Here is a 19,077-nt window from a genome sequence, read left to right as displayed (position 1 = left end):
TTTAGTAAAAGTATGCAAAGAAGACCAAGTTGCTGCTTTGCAAATCTGATCAACCGAAGCTTAATTCCTAAATGCCCAGGAAGTAGAGACTGACCTAGTCGAATGAGCTGTAATCCTTTGAGGCGGAGTTCTACCCGACTCAACATAAGCATGATGAATCAAAGACTTTAACCAAGATGCCAAAGAAATGGCAGAAGCCTTCTGACCTTTCCTAGAACCAGAAAAGATAACAAATAGACTAGAAGTCTTTCGGAAATCTTTAGTAGCTTCAACATAATATTTCAAAGCTCTAACTACATCCAAAGAATGCAACGATCTTTCCTTAGAGTTCTTAGGATTAGGGCACAATGAAGGAACCACAATTTCTCTACTAATGTTGTTAGAATTCACAACCTTAGGTAAAAATTTAAATGAAGTTCGCAACACCGCCTTATCCTGATGAAAAATCAGAAAAGGAGACTCACAAGAAAGAGCAGACAATTCAGAAACTCTTCTAGCAGAAGAGATGGCCAAAAGAAACAAAACTTTCCAAGAAAGTAATTTAATATCCAGCGAATGCATAGGTTCAAACGGAGGAGCTTGAAGAGCCCCCAGAACCAAATTCAAACTCCAAGGAGGAGAAATTGACAGGTTTTATACGAACCAAAGCCTGTACAAAACAATGAATATCAGGAAGATTAGCAATCTTTCTGTGAAAAAGAACAGAAAGAGCAGAGATTTGTCCTTTCAAGGAACTTGCAGACAAACCTTTATCCAAACCATCCTGAAGAAACTGTAAAATTCTAGGAATTCTAAAAGAATGCCAAGAAAAATGATGAGAAGAACACCAAGAAATGTAAGCCTTCCAGACTCGATAATATATCTTCCTAGATACAGATTTACGAGCCTGCCATAGTATTAATTACGGAGTCAGAGAAACCTCTATGACTGAGAATCAAGCGTTCAATCTCCATACCTTCAAATTTAAGGATTTGAGATCCTGATGGAAAAAAGGGCCTTGCGATAGAAGTTCTGGTCTTAACGGAAGAGTCCACGGTTGGCAAGTAGCCATCCGGACAAGATCCGCATACCAAAACCTGTGAGGCCATGCTGGAGCCACCAGCAGAACAAACGAACGCTCCTTTAGAATCTTGGAAATCACTCTTGGAAGAAGAACTAGAGGCGGAAAGATATAGGCAGGATGATACTTCCAAGGAAGTGACAATGCATCCACTGCTTCCGCCTGAGGATCCCTGGATCTGGACAGATACCTGGGAAGCTTCTTGTTTAGATGAGAAGCCATCAGATCTATTTCTGGAAGTCCCCACATTTGAACAATCTGACGAAATACCTCTGGGTGAAGCGACCATTCGCCCGGATGTAATGTTTGGCGACTGAGATAATCCGCTTCCCAATTGTCTATACCTGGGATATGAACCGCAGAAATTAGACAGGAGCTGGATTCCGCCCATACAAGTATTCGAGATACTTCTTTCATAGCCAGAGGACTGTGAGTCCCTCCTTGATGATTGACATATGCCACGGTTGTGACATTGTCCATCTGAAAACAAATGAACGACTCTCTCTTTAGAAGAGGCCACGACTGAAGAGCTCTGAAAATCGCACGGAGTTCCAAAATGTTGATTGGTAATCTCGCCTCCTGAGATTCCCAAACCCCTTGTGCTGTCAGAGACCCCCATACAGCTCCCTAACCTGTCAGACTTGCATCTGTTGAGATCACAGTCCAGGTCGGAAGAACAAAAGAAGCCCCCTGAACTAAACGAAGGTGGTCTGTACACCACGTCAGAGAGTGTCGTACAATCGGTTTTAAAGATATTAATTGTGATATCTTTGTATAATCCCTGCACCACTGGTTCAGCATACAGAGCTGAAGAGGTTGCATGTGAAAACGAGCAAAGGGGATCGCGTCCAATGCAGCAGTCATAAGACCTAGAATTTCCATTCATAAGGCTACTGAAGGGAATGATTGAGACTGAAGGTTTCGACAAGCTGAAACCAATTTCAGACGTCTCTTGTCCGTCAGCGATAGAGTCATGGACACTGAATCTATCTGGAAACCTAAAAAGGTTACCCTTGTCTGAGGAATCAATGAACTCTTTGGTAAATTGATCCTCCAACCATGTTCTCGAAGAAACGATACAAGTCGATTCGTATGAGATTCTGCTAAATGTGAAGACTGAGCAAGTACCAAGATATCGTCCAAATAAGGAAATACCACAATACCCTGTTCTCTGATTACAGATAGAAGGGCACCGAGAACTTTTGTAAAAATCCTTGGAGCTGTTGCTAGGCCAAACGGCAGAGCCACAAACTGGTAATGCTTGTCTAGAAAAGAGAATCTCAGAAACTGATAGTGATCTGGATGAATCGGAATATGCAGATATGCATCCTGTAAATCTATTGTGGACATATAATGCCCTTGCTGAACAAAAGGCAGAATAGTCCTTATAGTTACCATTTTGAATGTTGGAATTCTTACATAACGATTCAATATTTTTAAATCCAGAACTGGTCTGAAGGAATTCTCCTTCTTTGGTACAATGAAGAGATTTGAGTAAAACCCCAGCCCCTGTTCCAAAACTGGAACTGGCACAATTACTCCAGCCAACTCTAGATCTGAAACACATTTCAGAAATGCTTGAGCCTTCACTGGATTTATTGGGACACGGGAAAGAAAAAATCTTTTTGCAGGAGGCCTTTATCTTGAAGCCTATTCTGTACCCTTGTGAAACAATATTCTGAATCCAAAGATTGTGAATCGAATTGATCCAAATTTCTTTGAAAAATCGTAATCTGCCCCCTACCAGCTGGGCTGGAATGAGGGACGCACCTTCATGTGGACTTGGGAGCTGGCTTTGGCTTTCTAAAAGGCTTGGATTTATTCCAGACTGGAGATGGCTTCCAAACTGATACCGCTCCTGTAGGGGAAGGATCAGGTTTTTGTTCCTTATTGTGACGAAAGGAACGAAAACGATTAGCAGACCTAAATTTACCCTTAGATCTTTTATCCTGTGGTAAAAAAGTTCCTTTCCCCCCAGTAACAGTTGAAATAATAGAATCCAACTGTGAACCAAACAATTTATTACCCTGGAAAGAAAGGGAAAGCAAAGTTGACTTAGAAGACATATCAGCATTCCAAGTTTTAAGCCATAAAGCTCTTCTAGCTAAAATAGCTAAAGACATATTGGACATATTCCACTTTGTGGAAAATCTTCCAAGTCATCTAAAAGATACGAAACATCTGCTAGGCCTACTAAATGAACAAGGTTGGGAAGAGGATAATGTATGGTTAACTATATATGTAAAATCTCTATACTCCTCTATCCCACACAAAGAAGGGCTAAAAGCAATAAGGTATTTTCTTACCCATTCAGGGCAGTATGAGGAGGAACATTGTAGTTTCATACTACGGGTGACTGAATTTTTACTCACCCATAATTATTTTTGTTTTGATGGCTGTTTCTATCTCCAAAGGTGTGGGACCGCGATGGGGGCCAAGTTTGCCCCCTCCTACGCTAACCTCTATATGGGGTGGTGGGAGAGGTCCCACATCTATGGAGATAGAAACATGCATAAGCCCAATATTATTTTTTACAAAAGATTCATAGATGATCTTTTGGTGATTTGGAGAGGCGACATAGACCAGGTGAAACACTTTGTTGAGTACCTCAACAACAACAAGATGAATTTGGGTTTCACCTTTGAGACTGACCCTAAGAAAATTACCTATTTGGATGTAACTTTGGTAGGGGAAATTGGAGGTGAAAAGGGCAATATCACTACAAGTATTTTTCGTAAGCCAACGGCCAAAAATACCATTCTTCACGCAAAAAGTAGTCATCCCCACAAAGTCTTTAAAGCAATAGCCAAAGGACAATACGTTAGGACCCTTAGAAATTGTTCAAATAAGAAAACATTTGAAACACAGGCTAATGAACTTACAGAAAGACTAATATCTAGAGAGTATCCGAAAAAGATGGTACTTGGTATCAAAAAAGATGTAACTAAAAAAGACAGAGACTCTCTCCTGATGACAAGAACAGAACACAAAAAACACAATGAGAGTTATGCACAAAAAAACACTTTTTTGACAACCTATAGTGATCAATACAAGGAAGTTTGCAACATTATATCTAAGCACTTCCCATTACTCTTGGCCGATGATGGTCTAGCCAACATAGTCAGAGGGGGCTGTCGCTTCTCCTACAGAAGAGGAGTCACAATTGGAAATAAGGTAGCACCTACCGTACTCAAATCAGGGGATAGAAACAACACAAGTTCATGGTTAAGTACAAAAGGTGTATTCAGGTGCCACTATACAGACTGCATAGCCTGTAAGCATTTAGCAGTTGGAAATGGCTTCACCAGTACCATTACTGGGGAAGCATATCTGCATGAAAGATGCTTTAACTGCAGAGCTACTTATGTTGTTTATGTGCTCACGTGCACACAATGTGGATTGCAATACATAGGTATGACCTCACGAGAGGTCAGATCCAGAATCCGCGAGCACATAAACAACATAAAAATGGGTACACTCACAACACCCCTAATTACACATTTTCTCCAGGTCCACGACAAAGACCCTAGCCCTCTCACCTGGACAATAGTCAAACATACCCCCCCCCCGTAAGGGGAGGGAATAGAGATCTCATGTTAGCCAGAGAAGAGGTCTTCTGGATACTAAAAATGAAAACAAGAAGACCGTCTGGCCTAAACAGTGAATTTGATCTCATCAATTTTTGGCATTAAGTGAAACTAGCCATCACAACATCACATTTAACATAAGGGAACTCCATTTTACAACACTAAACTAATAAATGAATTATTGTGTAGCAAATCTGAAATATTACCTATAGATATTAAATAATAGTCAATGGAGCCTTAAAGCAATAACAACAAGAATAAAATCAGATTTAATCAAGTTTAGCTAAGTTTAGTTTAACCCAACCTATGAGTCAGAACCAATTACGGTTGGAATAAGTGAGAGTGACAAGGATATTTTATCAAGTCACATAAGGTAACCTGTCAGTTTAAGTTTAGACAGTTTAAAACCAATATGTACTCATCTATAAGAGACAATATGGTAGCTAAGCAGCATAGGAGGTGTGTTTGGAGTTAACCAATAGGGTTTGATGTAACCCTTTTTAAATTGAGGTTGATGGTCACTAAGGTATGCTATGACTACGGCGTGGGGAGCCGAAACGCGTCAGCATTAGTGACCACCAACCTACTGCTTATCTCAAGTGTGCTGTACATAGTATTTGGATGCAGGCGCTGATACCTGTTTTTTAACTGGTTTTCACGAATAAAGGAAAAAGATTTTATCACTGCACAGAGTGCCGAGTAATCCTTCATTCACCTTGTATTTAAGCTAAAGACATATACCTGACATCAACCCTAATGATATCAAAGATGGCATCACAAATAAAGTTATTAGCATGTTGAAGAAGATTAACAATGCTATGAGTATTATGATCTGTTACTTGTTGTGCTAAAGCTTCCAACCAGAAAGTTGAAGCTGCAGCAACATCCGCCAAAGATATAGCAGGTCTAAGAAGATTACCTGAACATAAGTAAGCTTTTCTTAGAAAGGATTCAATTTTCCTATCTAAAGGATCCTTAAAGGAAGTACTATCTGCCGTAGGAATAGTAGTACGTTTAGCAAGAGTAGAGATAGCCCCATCAACCTTAGGGATTTTGTCCCAAAACTCTAATCTGTCAGATGGCACAGGATATAATTTCTTAAACCGTTTAGAAGGAGTAAATGAATTACCCAAATTATTCCATTCCCTGGAAATTACTTCAGAAATAGCATCAGGGACGGGAAAAACCTCCAGAATAACTACAGGAGGTTTAAAAACCGTATTCAAACGTTTAGATTTAGTATCAAGAGGACCAGATTCCTCTATTTCTAATGCAATTAAGACTTCTTTAAGTAAAGAGTGAATAAATTCCATTTAAAATAAATATGAAGATTTATCAGTATCAACCTCTGAAACAGAATCCTCTGAACCCGAAAAATCATTATCAGAAACAGAATCAGAATGATGATGTTCATTTAAAAATTCATCTGAAAAATGAGAAGTTTTAAAAGACCTTTTACGTTTACTGGAAGGAGGAATAACAGACATAGCCTTCTTAATAGATTTAGAAACAAAACCTCTTATGTTAACAGGAACACCCTGAATATTAGATGTTGATGGAACAGCAACAGGTAATGGAACATTACTAAAGGAAATATTATCTGCATTAACAAGTTTGTCATGACATTCATTACAAACAACAGCCGGAGGAACAGTTACCACAAGTTTACAACAAATACACTTAACTTTGGTAGATCCAGCATCAGGCAGCAATTTTCCAGAAGTATCTTCTGATTCAGGGTCAATCTGAGACATCTTGCAATATGTAATAGAAAAAACAACATATAAAGCAAAATTGATCAAATTCCTTAAATGACAGTTTCAGGAATGGGAAAAAATGCCAATGAACAAGCTTCTAGCAACCAGAAGCAAATAAACAACGAGACTTAAATAATGTGGAGACAATAATGACGCCCATATTTTTTAGCGCCAAAAAAGACGGCCACATTATTTGGCGCCTAAATGCTTAAAGCGCCAAAAATGATGCCACATCCGGTGACGCCGACATTTTTGGCACAAAAAAAATGTCAAAAAAATGACGCAACTTCCGGCGACAAGTATGACGCCGGAAATGACAAAGAAAATTTTTGCGCCAAAAAAGTCTGCACCAAAAATGACGCAATAAAAATAAGCATTTTCAGCCCCCGCGAGCCTAACAGCCCACAGGAAAAAAGTCAAATTTAAAGGTAAGAAAAATTGATTATTCATATGCATTATCCCAATAATGAAACTGACTGTCTGAAAATAAGGAATGTTGAACATCCTGAATCAAGGCAAATAAATGTTTAAACACATATATTTAGAACTTTATATAAAAGTGCCCAACCATAGCTTAGAGTGTCACATAAATAAGACTTACTTACCCCAGGACACTCATCTACATGTAGTAGAAAGCCAAACCAGTACTGAAACGAGAATCAGTAGAGGTAATGGTATATATAAGAGTATATCGTCGATCTGAAAAGGGAGGTAAGAGATGAATCTCTACGACCGATAACAGAGAACCTATGAAATAGATCCCGTAGAAGGAGATCATTGAATTCAAATAGGCAATACTCTCGTCACATCCCTCTGACATTCACTGCACACTGAGAGGAAAACTGGGCTCCAGCCTGCTGCGAAGCGCATATCAACGAAGAATCTAGCACAAACTTACTTCACCACCTCCATGGGAGGCAAAGTTTGTAAAACTGATTTGTGGGTGTGGTGAGGGGTGTATTTATAGGCATTTTGAGGTTTGGGAAACTTTGCCCCTCCTGGTAGGAATGTATATCCCATACGTCACTAGCTCATGGACTCTTGCTAATTAAATGAAAGAAATAAAACTAACACCTCACTTTACCTCTTCCTAGTACTAACAAGGCAAAGACAATGACTGGATTGGGAGGGAAGGGAGGAGCTATATATACAGATCTGCTGTGGTGCTCTTTGGCACTTCCTGTCAGCAGGAGGATAAATCCCACAAGTAAGGATGAAATCCGTGGACTCGTCATATGTAAAAGAAATATAATTTTTCAAATATATAACATAATTGTGGAAACAATCTATTGATATACTGTGTTATTAACATTTTTTTTGTGATTCTGTATCAATGCTATCTAACTTATAGATGTTTGGTATTATGTTTGTAATTCTATTACATATTTCATTAAAAATATTTTAAAATGATATGGGTATATGTAATAGCTAGAAGTATAGATTTTTGTTAAACACATAGTACACACGGATCATTCAAAGGTGTTTTCTTTAGTACTGAATAGTTAAGGGCTAAAGTAATTGGCAATCCAATATAAAGGTGTTCACCTGAAAGAGTAGTACACAGCTGGTGAGCAAGGGCTTGGAGTAGCCCGAAAAGCGTGTGCTGATTTTACATTTTGTAGTTTTGTGGATCCTGAACTTTTAAATGTACGAATAAATTTGGAGTTTTATATAACCAAGTCTGGATATCCTTGATGGTCGAGTTCGGAGCATACCTGTCTTTCAATATTTGAATTTACCACTGTGACGGAGGCGGCACTCCTGCACCGTTTACGTTACCAGCCCCTTTTGCAAGTATTGACGCTGAAGAAACGCCATAGGTAAGAGCCTGAGCGCTGAAAGTTTGGCCTTTTTTTGTTGTCACACACAATATATGTGCACACTCACCTGTAACTCACATACCTCACACACAATTTATGTACACACTCACCTACAACTCACATACCATACACACAATATATGTGCACACTCATCTGTAACTTACATACCTCACACACAATATATGTGCACACCCACCTGTAACCCTGGGGGTGCATTGCCTGGGAAGTGTGCATTGTCACAATAGCATATGTTCACATTTTTTAAGTAAACATTTTATAAGTGAGGCACTAAGATAAGAATTATACAAGAATGTAACAAATATTGGACAAGGGGCAAGACTCCAGGCAAGTACTCTTGTAATATTGTGTTTTATGTATCTCATTGTTTCCCATTTTGCAAAATGTTCCAATTCATTATGTTCCTCTTTGCTACCTCTCGTCTGTTTAACAAACTATCCCTTTCATTTACTCCTTTTCCGTCCCCACCTACTACATTCATCAGCCCATCCCTTTTGTCATCACATCACTGCTCTCATGAATTTCATATATTCTTTAACTCTCTCTCACACCTCTGCTCTCTTCCATCTCCTCCTTTTCCTGCCCTGACCAATCTGTCACTATAATTCCACTCTTACAGCAGTCATTGACAATTTGGCATCTCCTACCATAGCCAAAAAGTCACTTGTCCTCAGTCCTGGCATACTCCTCTGACATGCTACCTACACCCTGCTGAGCGACATTGGAGAAAATCCCATCTTTCAGCTGACTTCATTCATTACAAGTTCGTCTTAAACTCCTTCTATTCTGCCCTTAACCTCTCCAAGCAGGACTACTTCTCTACTCTTTCTTCAATTCAAAAATGTCTGTTCCCACTTTTAACACCCTTCTCCGCCCACCCCACCTCCTATTTCCACTTCTCTCTCAGCTCAAGATTTTGCAAAACACTTCAACAACAAATTAGATCCCATCAGAAATGAAATCCTCTCTCAACACACTACCAGTCTCTAACCCCCTCAACCAATCACCGATGTCCAAAACCCACAAAGCCAGACTCAGCTTTTTTGTTCCTGCTACTGAGGAAGAAGTTTCTGCCCTTATATCTTCCTTTTACCTCACTACCTTAATCCCATCCCCTCACAATTACTGCCCTCCTTCTCGCCTACTCTTACTCCTATCCTCACACATATTTTGAATCTCTCCCTCAGCACTGGTATATTTCCCTCATCCCTTAAACACGCACTAATTACACCTATCCTCAAAAAATCTTCTCTTGATCCATCATCCCCATCCAACTACCACCCTATTTCCCTACTCCCCCTCACCTCAAAACTTCTGGAAAGACTCATATATACAAGTTTATCACATTTCCTCACATTAAACTCCCTCCTTGACTCTCTGCAATCTGGATTTCGCCCACAACACTCCACAGAAACTGCAATCATTAAGGTTACTAATGACCCAATTACAGCAAAATCTAAAGGCCACTTTCTTTGTAAATCCTTCTTGATCTATCTGCAGCCTTTGACACAGTTGACCACACTCTCTTGCTCCAAACCCTCCAATCCTTCGACATCTGTGACACAGCTCTCTCGTGGCTCTCCTCTTACCTGTCTAACCGGACCTTTAGTGTTACCTTCTCTGGCACATCCTCTGACCCTTTACCACTGTCTGTTGGTGTACAAGGCTCTGTCCTCAGTCTCCTTCTCTTCTCAATTTATACATCATCCTTAGGTTCCTTATAACAGTCCCATGGATTTCAATACCATTTGTATGCTGATGATACCCAAATCTACCAGACCTATCCCCTTCCTTACTAACTCGTGTCACTAACTGTCTTTCTAATATTTCATGCAGGATTTCCTCTCACTACCTTAAGCTAAATTTCTAAAAAAACTGAGCTCCTTATTTTCCCCCCTTCAACCAAAATCCCCACCCCAAAACTTTCTCTAACTTTTGATAATAACATCATTACCCCAAACCCGCATGCCTAATGTCTTGGCTCTGATCTTTCTTTCACTCCCCACATTCAGTTTTTGGGCAATACTTGCCACCTCCACCTCAAAATCATCTCCAAAATTCGCCACTAACTCACACAAGACAGAGCTAAGACTTTAATCCACTCTCTCATCATTTCGCGCCTTGACTATTGCAACTCTATCCTCTCCGGCCTCCCTAGCTGCAGTCTATCTTTCTTACAATCCATAATAAATGCCTCTACCAGGCTGATCTTCCTTATATGTCGCTCCTCATCTGCTGCCCCTCTCTGCAAGTCCCTTCAATGGCTTGCTCTTACCTCCAGAATAAAACATAAAATCCTGACTATAACTTTAAAAGCTCTCAATAACACTGCTCCTTGCTCTGTATCCTGTTTACCTCAGACACACAAGTGTACACTCACCTGGGCTGATGCTGTCACTGGTTTCCTTATCTGGTGCTTCCAGCTGATGCCTCACACACAGATCTTGAGCTTTCACTATATCAGCGTTATCTTCATCTGTACAAATAAAGCAGATTCAGTTTTTCTATCACATGATCTAGTTTTTATAACTTTACCATAAAATAGTTTGTTTATTTCTCTGACAGACAATAGCACCAAATAGACATATTCTCCTCCTTTTCCCTCTCATCCTTTTTTTTTTTTTTTACTGTGAGCCTCTATATTCCAGTATAAAACTACCACATGAATTAAACAAGGGTTTAACTCATGTTGTTATCTGCGCTTATAAACCAGACAGTAAACTACAATGGAGAGCAGTAAGTAACTGTGTGCACAGCCCCGGCAGACTCACGTATTACTACTCACCGGCAGGGAGGGAGAGCAGTAAGTAACTGTGTGCACAGCCCCGGCAGACTCTCACGTATTACTACTCACCGGCAGGGAGGGAGAGCAGTAAGTAACTGTGTGCACAGCCCCGGCAGACTCTCACGTATTACTACTCACCGGCAGGGAGGGAGAGCAGTAAGTAACTGTGTGCACAGCCCCGGCAGACTCTCACGTATTACTACTCACTGGCAGGGAGGGAGAGCAGTAAGTAACTGTGTGCACAGCCCCGGCAGACTCTAACGTATTACTACTCACCGGCAGGGAGGGAGCAATGTATTTCAGTCTGATGACTATTCATGTCATCTGTCTCATCCTCTTCCTTCACATTTAATAGCCCAGTGCCCGGGTTTTCCTCTAGACGCCCTGTAATTACAGCAGAAAGTTACCTGATAGTACACGGTACAGGGTGTAACATGAACTTATATAACAGAAATTTGTATGTTTTTTTTACAATAATATCCTGAAGCCTAATAATCTAGATAATAAAATCACGCTTTGAATGAAATGCAGCCACTTACAGCAATGAGTAATATTGAATCACTTTTGGGAAGAAATTTGCACAGATTTTATATAATAGAATTTAAGTACAGTAGCACAAATAATAAGAAAAAAATCCCAATGTAAAAGGTTAACAGGTACCAACTATGGGCCCAAATAAACCAGCGCCTTGGAATACCATAGTCACATTGAATGCATCTAACTCCTTGATCCAACTTAACCTGTGCCTATCTCAGTATGCTCTCACGACAAGCACTGCTGTCATACATAAAGCACGCTCCTGAGCCTACTTCAGTGTGCTCCCATGACAAGCACCGCTGCTATATAAAGAGCATGATCCTGTACCTATGAATAAAACAAAGAAAAGCACCCCATGGTGCAGAAAGAAACTTTCTATTGAAGGATTTTTAGATCTATATGGAAAGGTACTCACAAAAGGAAAAGCACTATACGGAAGATCTAGACTCTGCAATTGAATTCTTTCAGTCTGAACTCCTACAAGTTTGGAATTTGCATGCCCCGCTGCGTAAGGTGAGAGTAAAAGGAGCACACTTGAATTGGATCACAGATGACCTCATTCAAATGTACCAATTTCGGGATTCATTGTGGTCAAAGTTCAAGCATACTGGCTCTATGAATGATCCCTGTGTATATAGACAATGGCGAAATATATGCACTAAACAAACAAAATTGGCCAAGGCCCAATATTTCAGTGAAAATCTGAATAATAACATATCTAACCCTAGAAAGTTTTGGAAACTTGTAAATAACTTACAAAATCCACCAATCCACTCCCAACCCTCCACTGTCAATGTGGATAACCAAAACCTGCAACTCCAATTAGAAGTAGCAAATGCCTTTAACAATTATTTTGTCGGATGCTCCACCACCCTGATTGACAAACTAATAAATGGCACGCATCCTGAAGCTACAAATGGGGATCAGGCCCCACTAAAACAGCAAAGACCCAATAAAGAGAAGTTCAATTTTAGACCTGTACCCATCAATGTCATTAAGAAACACCTTAATAATCTAAAAATGAAAAACCAGTCTGGACCTGATCAAATCCCAGCAATGCTGTTGAAGCTCAGTGTGCCGGCAATTGCTAAGCCTGTCACAATCCTAATTAACGAATCCTTGGTATCTGGATACATACCCAAACTCTGGAAAACTGCAAGAGTAGTGCCTATTCATAAAAGTGGGGAGTTAACCTTGGTTTCTAACTATCGCCCTATATCATTGCTCCCAGTATTGTCAGAAATCTTAGAAAAATGCGTCCATACGCAATTATGCGAGTATTACCAACTTTCTAACTATCTGACCCCTGATCAATCAGGTTTTCGACCGAATCACTCCACTACAACTGCCCTTCTAAAAGTTTGCAACGACATCCAAACTGGCATGGAACAAGGAGACCTAACTGGAGCTATTTTCCTTGATTTTGCAAAGGCTTTTGACACAGTGGACCACGATATACTACTGCTCAAACTAAAAAACTCTGGTATTGCTGATTGTCCGTTAACCTGGTTTAGATCATATGTATCGGATCAATCACAATATGTCTCCGTTTCTAACAGTGACTCCCTCCCTCTCCCAGTCACGTGTGGTGTTCCCCAAGGTTCCATTTTCGGACCCCTACTATTCACATTATTTATAAATGATCTGCCTAATGTCTGCAAATCCTCAACTGTACACATGTACGCAGACGACACGGTAATCTATGCAAACAAATCTGATCTGCCGCAGCTTGAAGCAGTGCTCCAAGACCAGTTCACAGAGGTAGAAAAGTGGATCTCAAATAACAAACTCTTCCTAAACACTGAAAAAACTGTCACAATGATCTTTGGAACTGGGCCTAAATTACACAAATTACAAAATTCCCATCTACGCATCAAAACAAAATCCAATTGCCCGCTTACCGCAGTCCACTCTTTCAAATACTTGGGTATGTTGTTAGACCCTAATCTATCTTTTGGCCCCCACATAGAAAAACTTGCATCTAAACTTTATCCAAAACTAGGTGCCCTGTACAGAAACAAATCTTGCCTCAGCCCTACAGTAAAGGAAAAGATTGTACAGCAAATGCTGATGCCTATCATGGATTATGGGGACGTAGTATACGCACCTGCACCGCAAACTCACCTAAATAAACTTAATACATAGTATAACTCGTTCTGCCGCTTTGTGCTACAATGTAACTACAAGACCCACCATTGTGACATGCTAAAAGAACTAAACTGGCTGACGCTGGAATCCAGACGCTCCCTCCATCTTTCCTGCCTTGTCTTTAAGAGCCTTTCTGGGAAGCTCCCACCCTACCTGATCAGAATGCTCTCCCCGGCTGTTCCCACCTCCTATAACCTCCGATCCAATACCAGCACATTATTTAGCTTGCCTCAATACAAAAAGAAAGCAGCTCGATCCTCCTTTTCCTACAGAGCGCCACAGTTATGGAATGACCTCCCGGACACTTTCAAACCTTCCCCAAGCATAATATCCTTTAAGAGATCCCTCTCTACATATCTCAAAACAGAATGCTCCTGTCATGGTTGATTATATATTTCTTACCTGTTCTATGTAAAATTTTTGCATCTATTGTGTATTATTATTGTTTTTGAATTTTATTGTACCCTATTGTATCAATGCAATGTTTTGTGGACCCAGGACATACCTGAAAACGAGAGAAATCTCAATGTATCCTTTCTGGTAAAATATTTTATAAATAAATAAGTGCCCAGACTCCCAGAGAATACGTGTTGCCTTCTCTGCCTGCAGTTTACACACCACATCTGGACAGAAGTAGTACCTGCCTTGTACTACTTTATTGCTTTTCCCTTTTGGAGCTGTCTTTGGATTCCTGAACCTACCCCCATTCCCCCTGGGAGACCAAGGATACACAGTCAGCTGTGACTTTGACATCCAGACTGCTAAATTCAGCATTTCTTTCTGCACCATGAGGTGCTGTTCTTTCTTTTGTTCATAGAACCCACAACCAAGCCCAATCCGCTGGAAGAAGAGCTGACGTGTGGATTTTAAAAACACTCTTTAAAGACTTATAAAGACTTTATTATATTATACATTAGGTCAAAACACGTGGACTTCAAGCTGGTAAGCATATTTTTGATACCAACACTGTTTTCTGAAACAATCTACACTATCTATTTTAAACTCCACAGGATACCCCAGGGCGTCTAGAGAGGAATTCTAAAGACCGATGGTTCCTTTGGATTCATCACGAGGATTCTCACCACCAGGAAAACAAGTTTGACTTCTTTTTTTTAACGTGTTATTACGGACTTGATTTTTTTATTTCTTGTTTTTATTTTTATTTTTTTCACTTTTGCATTTTGCTTATTTTTTGGACATTATCTGCACATCGTTTTTCTACACACCTTACACAGGAGCACCACAAAGACACTATTATTTGCATGATTTGACTTTTGATTTTTGAGTATTGACTTTACAGTTTGAACCCATCATTTTTTTTGGTGCACCACACTCTTTTTCCATATAGGTTAACCTATTGGGATTGACACATCGTCACCCCTTTCTTGTGCTCACTTTTTTTGTGCTCACCTTTTATATAAAAGACATTTTAGCGAGCTTCACAAACAGGATATTTGTTGCTTGATTGTTCCATCTGCTATTCTAATCGATACTTAATCTGTATTTTATTGCTTTTAATATTCCCATGCATCAATGATTTTAATTTAATTTGATGTAATATTGTATTAAAGTTTTATTCCTTTACATGTAATCCGACCCTGCTGTTCGCTGGTACTAGGAACTGCACAAGGTTAATTTTACACTTTTGACTTACCAGACACCTTAGCCTTTTATTTAGGTGCTCTGCACACACACCCCTTTATTTCTACACACAGTTAAACACATGCATACATACAGTTAGACATGCATACACACAGTTACACATACATATCACACACATACATTCATTACATATGAGACACACAGTTACACATACATACATGACACACAAACAGTTACACATACATACAAATCCCACACAGTTACACATCACACGCACACAGAGTTACACACCACACACAGTTACACATCACACACACACACGGTTACACAGTTACACATACATAAACATCACACACAGTTACACAAACATGATCTATACATAATTACACACTTCGTGCTACGGCTGATTTACTAACCTGGTTACACTGCTGAGAGCGCACAAGCTACCCAAAAATAAGGAGAACACCGAAATAAACTAGAACCCCAGCATGGCTTGTACAGACGTCACTAACATAATGGAAACATACAGACAAAAACAAACTACGATTCCCAGCATACATTAACATCAAAGCTGGAGGTAGATAACGAACCTTCAAGTATACACTGCAGGGAGGTCATCAGCAGGAATCAATCAGATGCAGAAAGAATACAAAATGGCAACCACTCTTGAATCTCTTTTACACTTACTGCAGTCCTCTTTCCACAGTAGTCTAGCTGCAGACTGGAGCTCCACAATAGACAGGAAACATGTGACCTCCACTGACTCTAGACAGGAAACATGTGACCTCCACTCAAAGCTTTTTTTTTTTTTAATCAACTTTAATGTAACAAACAACTTATAGACAATCATTCTGAAAATGAAACATTTTGCAGCTTTCTTGTTCTTAATGTTCATTCAAAGTGGTTTATGCTGATTGTCATTTATAAGGTAACCACTGTGACTGTCATTTATAAGGTAACCACTGTGAATGAACATTAAGAACAAGAAAGCTGAAAAATGTACAAATCTGAAGTTGGATTCTTATTCAGTCAGCTTCTTTTTCTGCAACTGATTACAATTGGCAAATAAAGATATCTCGCATTATTTTTATTTTAAATAAAATAATACACTTTTCAAAAACCTAAATAAACTTAAATTTTATTTTAAAAAAACTTATATTGCAATAATCAGATGGCAAACGGCATAATTTTGATTGTTTATAATATGTAACTAATATTATAAAAGGGTTAAATCCTTTACGCCACTCATTTATGTGTGGAATATAAAATGTGTGAGCCTCTTCATGGGACAGATGTTATCAGCCTTGTCCAAAGCTCTTTATGGCAAACAAATTGGTGCCAACCTTGCCACTTTATATATTTTACCTTTTCTAAATAAGTCATTGGTATTTAAAAAGGATAAAATCTTTTGGGCCACTCATTTATGTGTGTATATATACACAAGGCGTGACCCATCATAGACTAGACATATTATCAGCCTGACCCAATGCTTTTTAAGGCAAACAATCTGGTGCCATCCTTGCCACTTCATACATTTTACCTTTTCTGAATAAGTAACAGGTATTTTAAAAGGGTTAAAATCCTTTGGGCCACTAATTTTTGTGTGGATACATACACGGCGTGAAGCCCTTCATAGGATAAGCATGTTTTTAGCCTGGCCCAATGCTTTTTATAGCAAACAAACTTGTGCCAAACTTGCCATCTCATATATTTTACCTTTTCTGAATAAGTAACTGGTCATTTGAAAAGGTTAAAATATTTTGGGCCACTCATTTATGTGTGGAATATACAAGGCATGAAGCCTTTATAGGACAGACATGTTGTCAGCCCGGCCCAACGCTCTTTATGGCAAACAAATTGGGTCAACCTTGCCACTTCATATATTTTACCTTTTCTGAATAAGTGGTATTGTAAAAGGGTTAAAATCCTGTAGGCCACTCATTTTTGTGTGGATATATACAGGGCATGAGCCCCTTTATAGCACAGACATGTTCTTAGCCTGGCCCAACGCTTTTTATGACAAACAAACTGGTGCCGACCTTGTCAAATCACATATTTTACCTTTTCTAAATAAGTTACTGCTATTTAAAGGGTTTCTTTGCCATATAAATCTTTGGGACAATCTGAAAACAATTGGATTGTACAAAGGGGCTCACGCTCTATATAACCACACAGAAATCAGTGGCCTAAAGGATTTTAACCGTTTTAAAATACTATTTAGTTACTTAGAAAAGGTAAAATATATAAAGTGGCAAGGTTGGCACCAGTTTATTTGCCATAAATAGCGTTGGGCCAGGCTGAGAACATGTCTCTCCTATGATGGGGCTCACATTCTGTATATTTCCACACAGAAATGAGTGACCACAAGTATTTTACCCTTTCAAAATACTAGTTACTTATTCAGAAAAGGTTAAATGTATGAGATGACCACATTGGCACAAGTTTGTTTTCTACAAAAAGCTTTGGGCCAGGCTGAAAACATGTTTATTCTATGTATGAAGGGGCTCACTCCTTGTATATGAAGGGGCTCACTCCTTGTATATATACACACAGTAATGAGGGCCCAAAGGATTTTAACCCTTTTAAAATATCTGATTCCTTTTTAGAAAAAGGTAAAATATATGGGGTGACAAGGTTGTTACCAGTTTGTTTGCTTCAAAAAGCATTGGGCCAGGGTGAGAACATGTTTATTCTATGGAGAGGTTCATGCCCTGTATATATCCACAAAAAAGTGAGTGGTCCAAAGGATTTTAACCCTTTTAAAATACTAGTTACTTATTCAGAAATTTAAAAATATATGAGATGGAAATGTTGACACCAGTTTGTTTGCTACAAAAAGCGTTGTGCCAGGCTAAGAACATATTTATGAGCAGTGATCAAGTGTGGTAGAACCACACGAAACATGTCTGCAGTTGCCGTTCTGTGACCCCTTTATGTCCATTTTTTGAGCTCAGGCTCATTCTGTTTTTAAGTGTCTCAACTAATAAACTTCCTTTTTTAACTTTCTACGTGACCCCCTGAATCATTTTTATTTCATATCCTATGGACACTTAAAACAAAAGGTTTGTGAAGCCCGGAAGCCTGTTTGTGTGATTTTTGCTCTGAGAATTTGTGCCCTAGATGGAGGCGCATTGGCTGGGCTCCCTTTTCCCGGATATAGCTAACAGCTGATCAAGCTTACAGAGCTCACGCCGGAAACACGCTGAAGCGACGCAGCTCGATATACATGGACATACAGACCCCCAGGACTGGTAAGCACCACTATATCTTTGTGCTATAAGAACATATTTATCCTATGAAGGGACTCACTCCTGGTATATATCCACACAGTTAAGAGTGGCCCAAAGGATTTTAAGCCATTTGAAATACCAGTTATTTATTTAGAAAAGGTCAAATGAAGTGGCAAGGTTGTCAATAGTTTTTTTTTTTGCCATAGAAACCATTGGGCCAGGCTGAAAACATGTTTATCCTATGTAGGGCTTCACGACGTGTATGTATTTACGCAGAAATTAATGGCCCAAAGGATTTTAATCATTTTAAAATACCAGTTACTTATTCGGAAAAGGTAAAATATATGAACTGTATATCAAGGAGATAGGTACAGAACTGCTTTATTCATCAAACTATGGTTCCATCTATAACCCATACACTCATATTCCTTAGGGGAGTGCAGGGGGTGCCCTAGTGGTTGGTATACAGTGTAATCCCAAAGAAAAAGAAAAAAGAAAACAACTATTTGACACACACTTAAACACATAGGTAG

At 39.3% G+C, this 19,077-nt stretch overlaps 1 protein-coding gene across 2 annotated transcripts in view; it reads right to left on the bottom strand.

Moving 5' to 3' along the window:
• LOC128657239 (gastrula zinc finger protein XlCGF26.1-like) overlaps nt 1-16,028 on the bottom strand; it is an 83,916-nt gene extending 67,888 nt beyond the window's left edge. For both annotated transcript variants that reach the window (XM_053711503.1, XM_053711504.1), the window contains exons 1-3: nt 15,905-16,028; nt 11,304-11,411; nt 10,623-10,718 (exon numbers count right to left, since the gene is read on the bottom strand). In XM_053711503.1, the coding sequence (XP_053567478.1) occupies nt 10,623-10,718; nt 11,304-11,411; nt 15,905-15,932 (232 nt within the window). In that variant the 5' untranslated portion in view covers nt 15,933-16,028. The remainder of the gene's footprint in view (nt 1-10,622; nt 10,719-11,303; nt 11,412-15,904) is intronic.
• Nucleotides 16,029-19,077: the final 3,049 nt, after the last annotated feature.

Source organism: Bombina bombina, chromosome 4, assembly GCF_027579735.1.
Source record: "Bombina bombina isolate aBomBom1 chromosome 4, aBomBom1.pri, whole genome shotgun sequence".
Lineage (NCBI taxonomy): Eukaryota > Metazoa > Chordata > Amphibia > Anura > Bombinatoridae > Bombina > Bombina bombina.
Note: the sequence above shows the minus strand (reverse complement) of the source record. Positions and strands in the feature narration are given on the sequence as shown.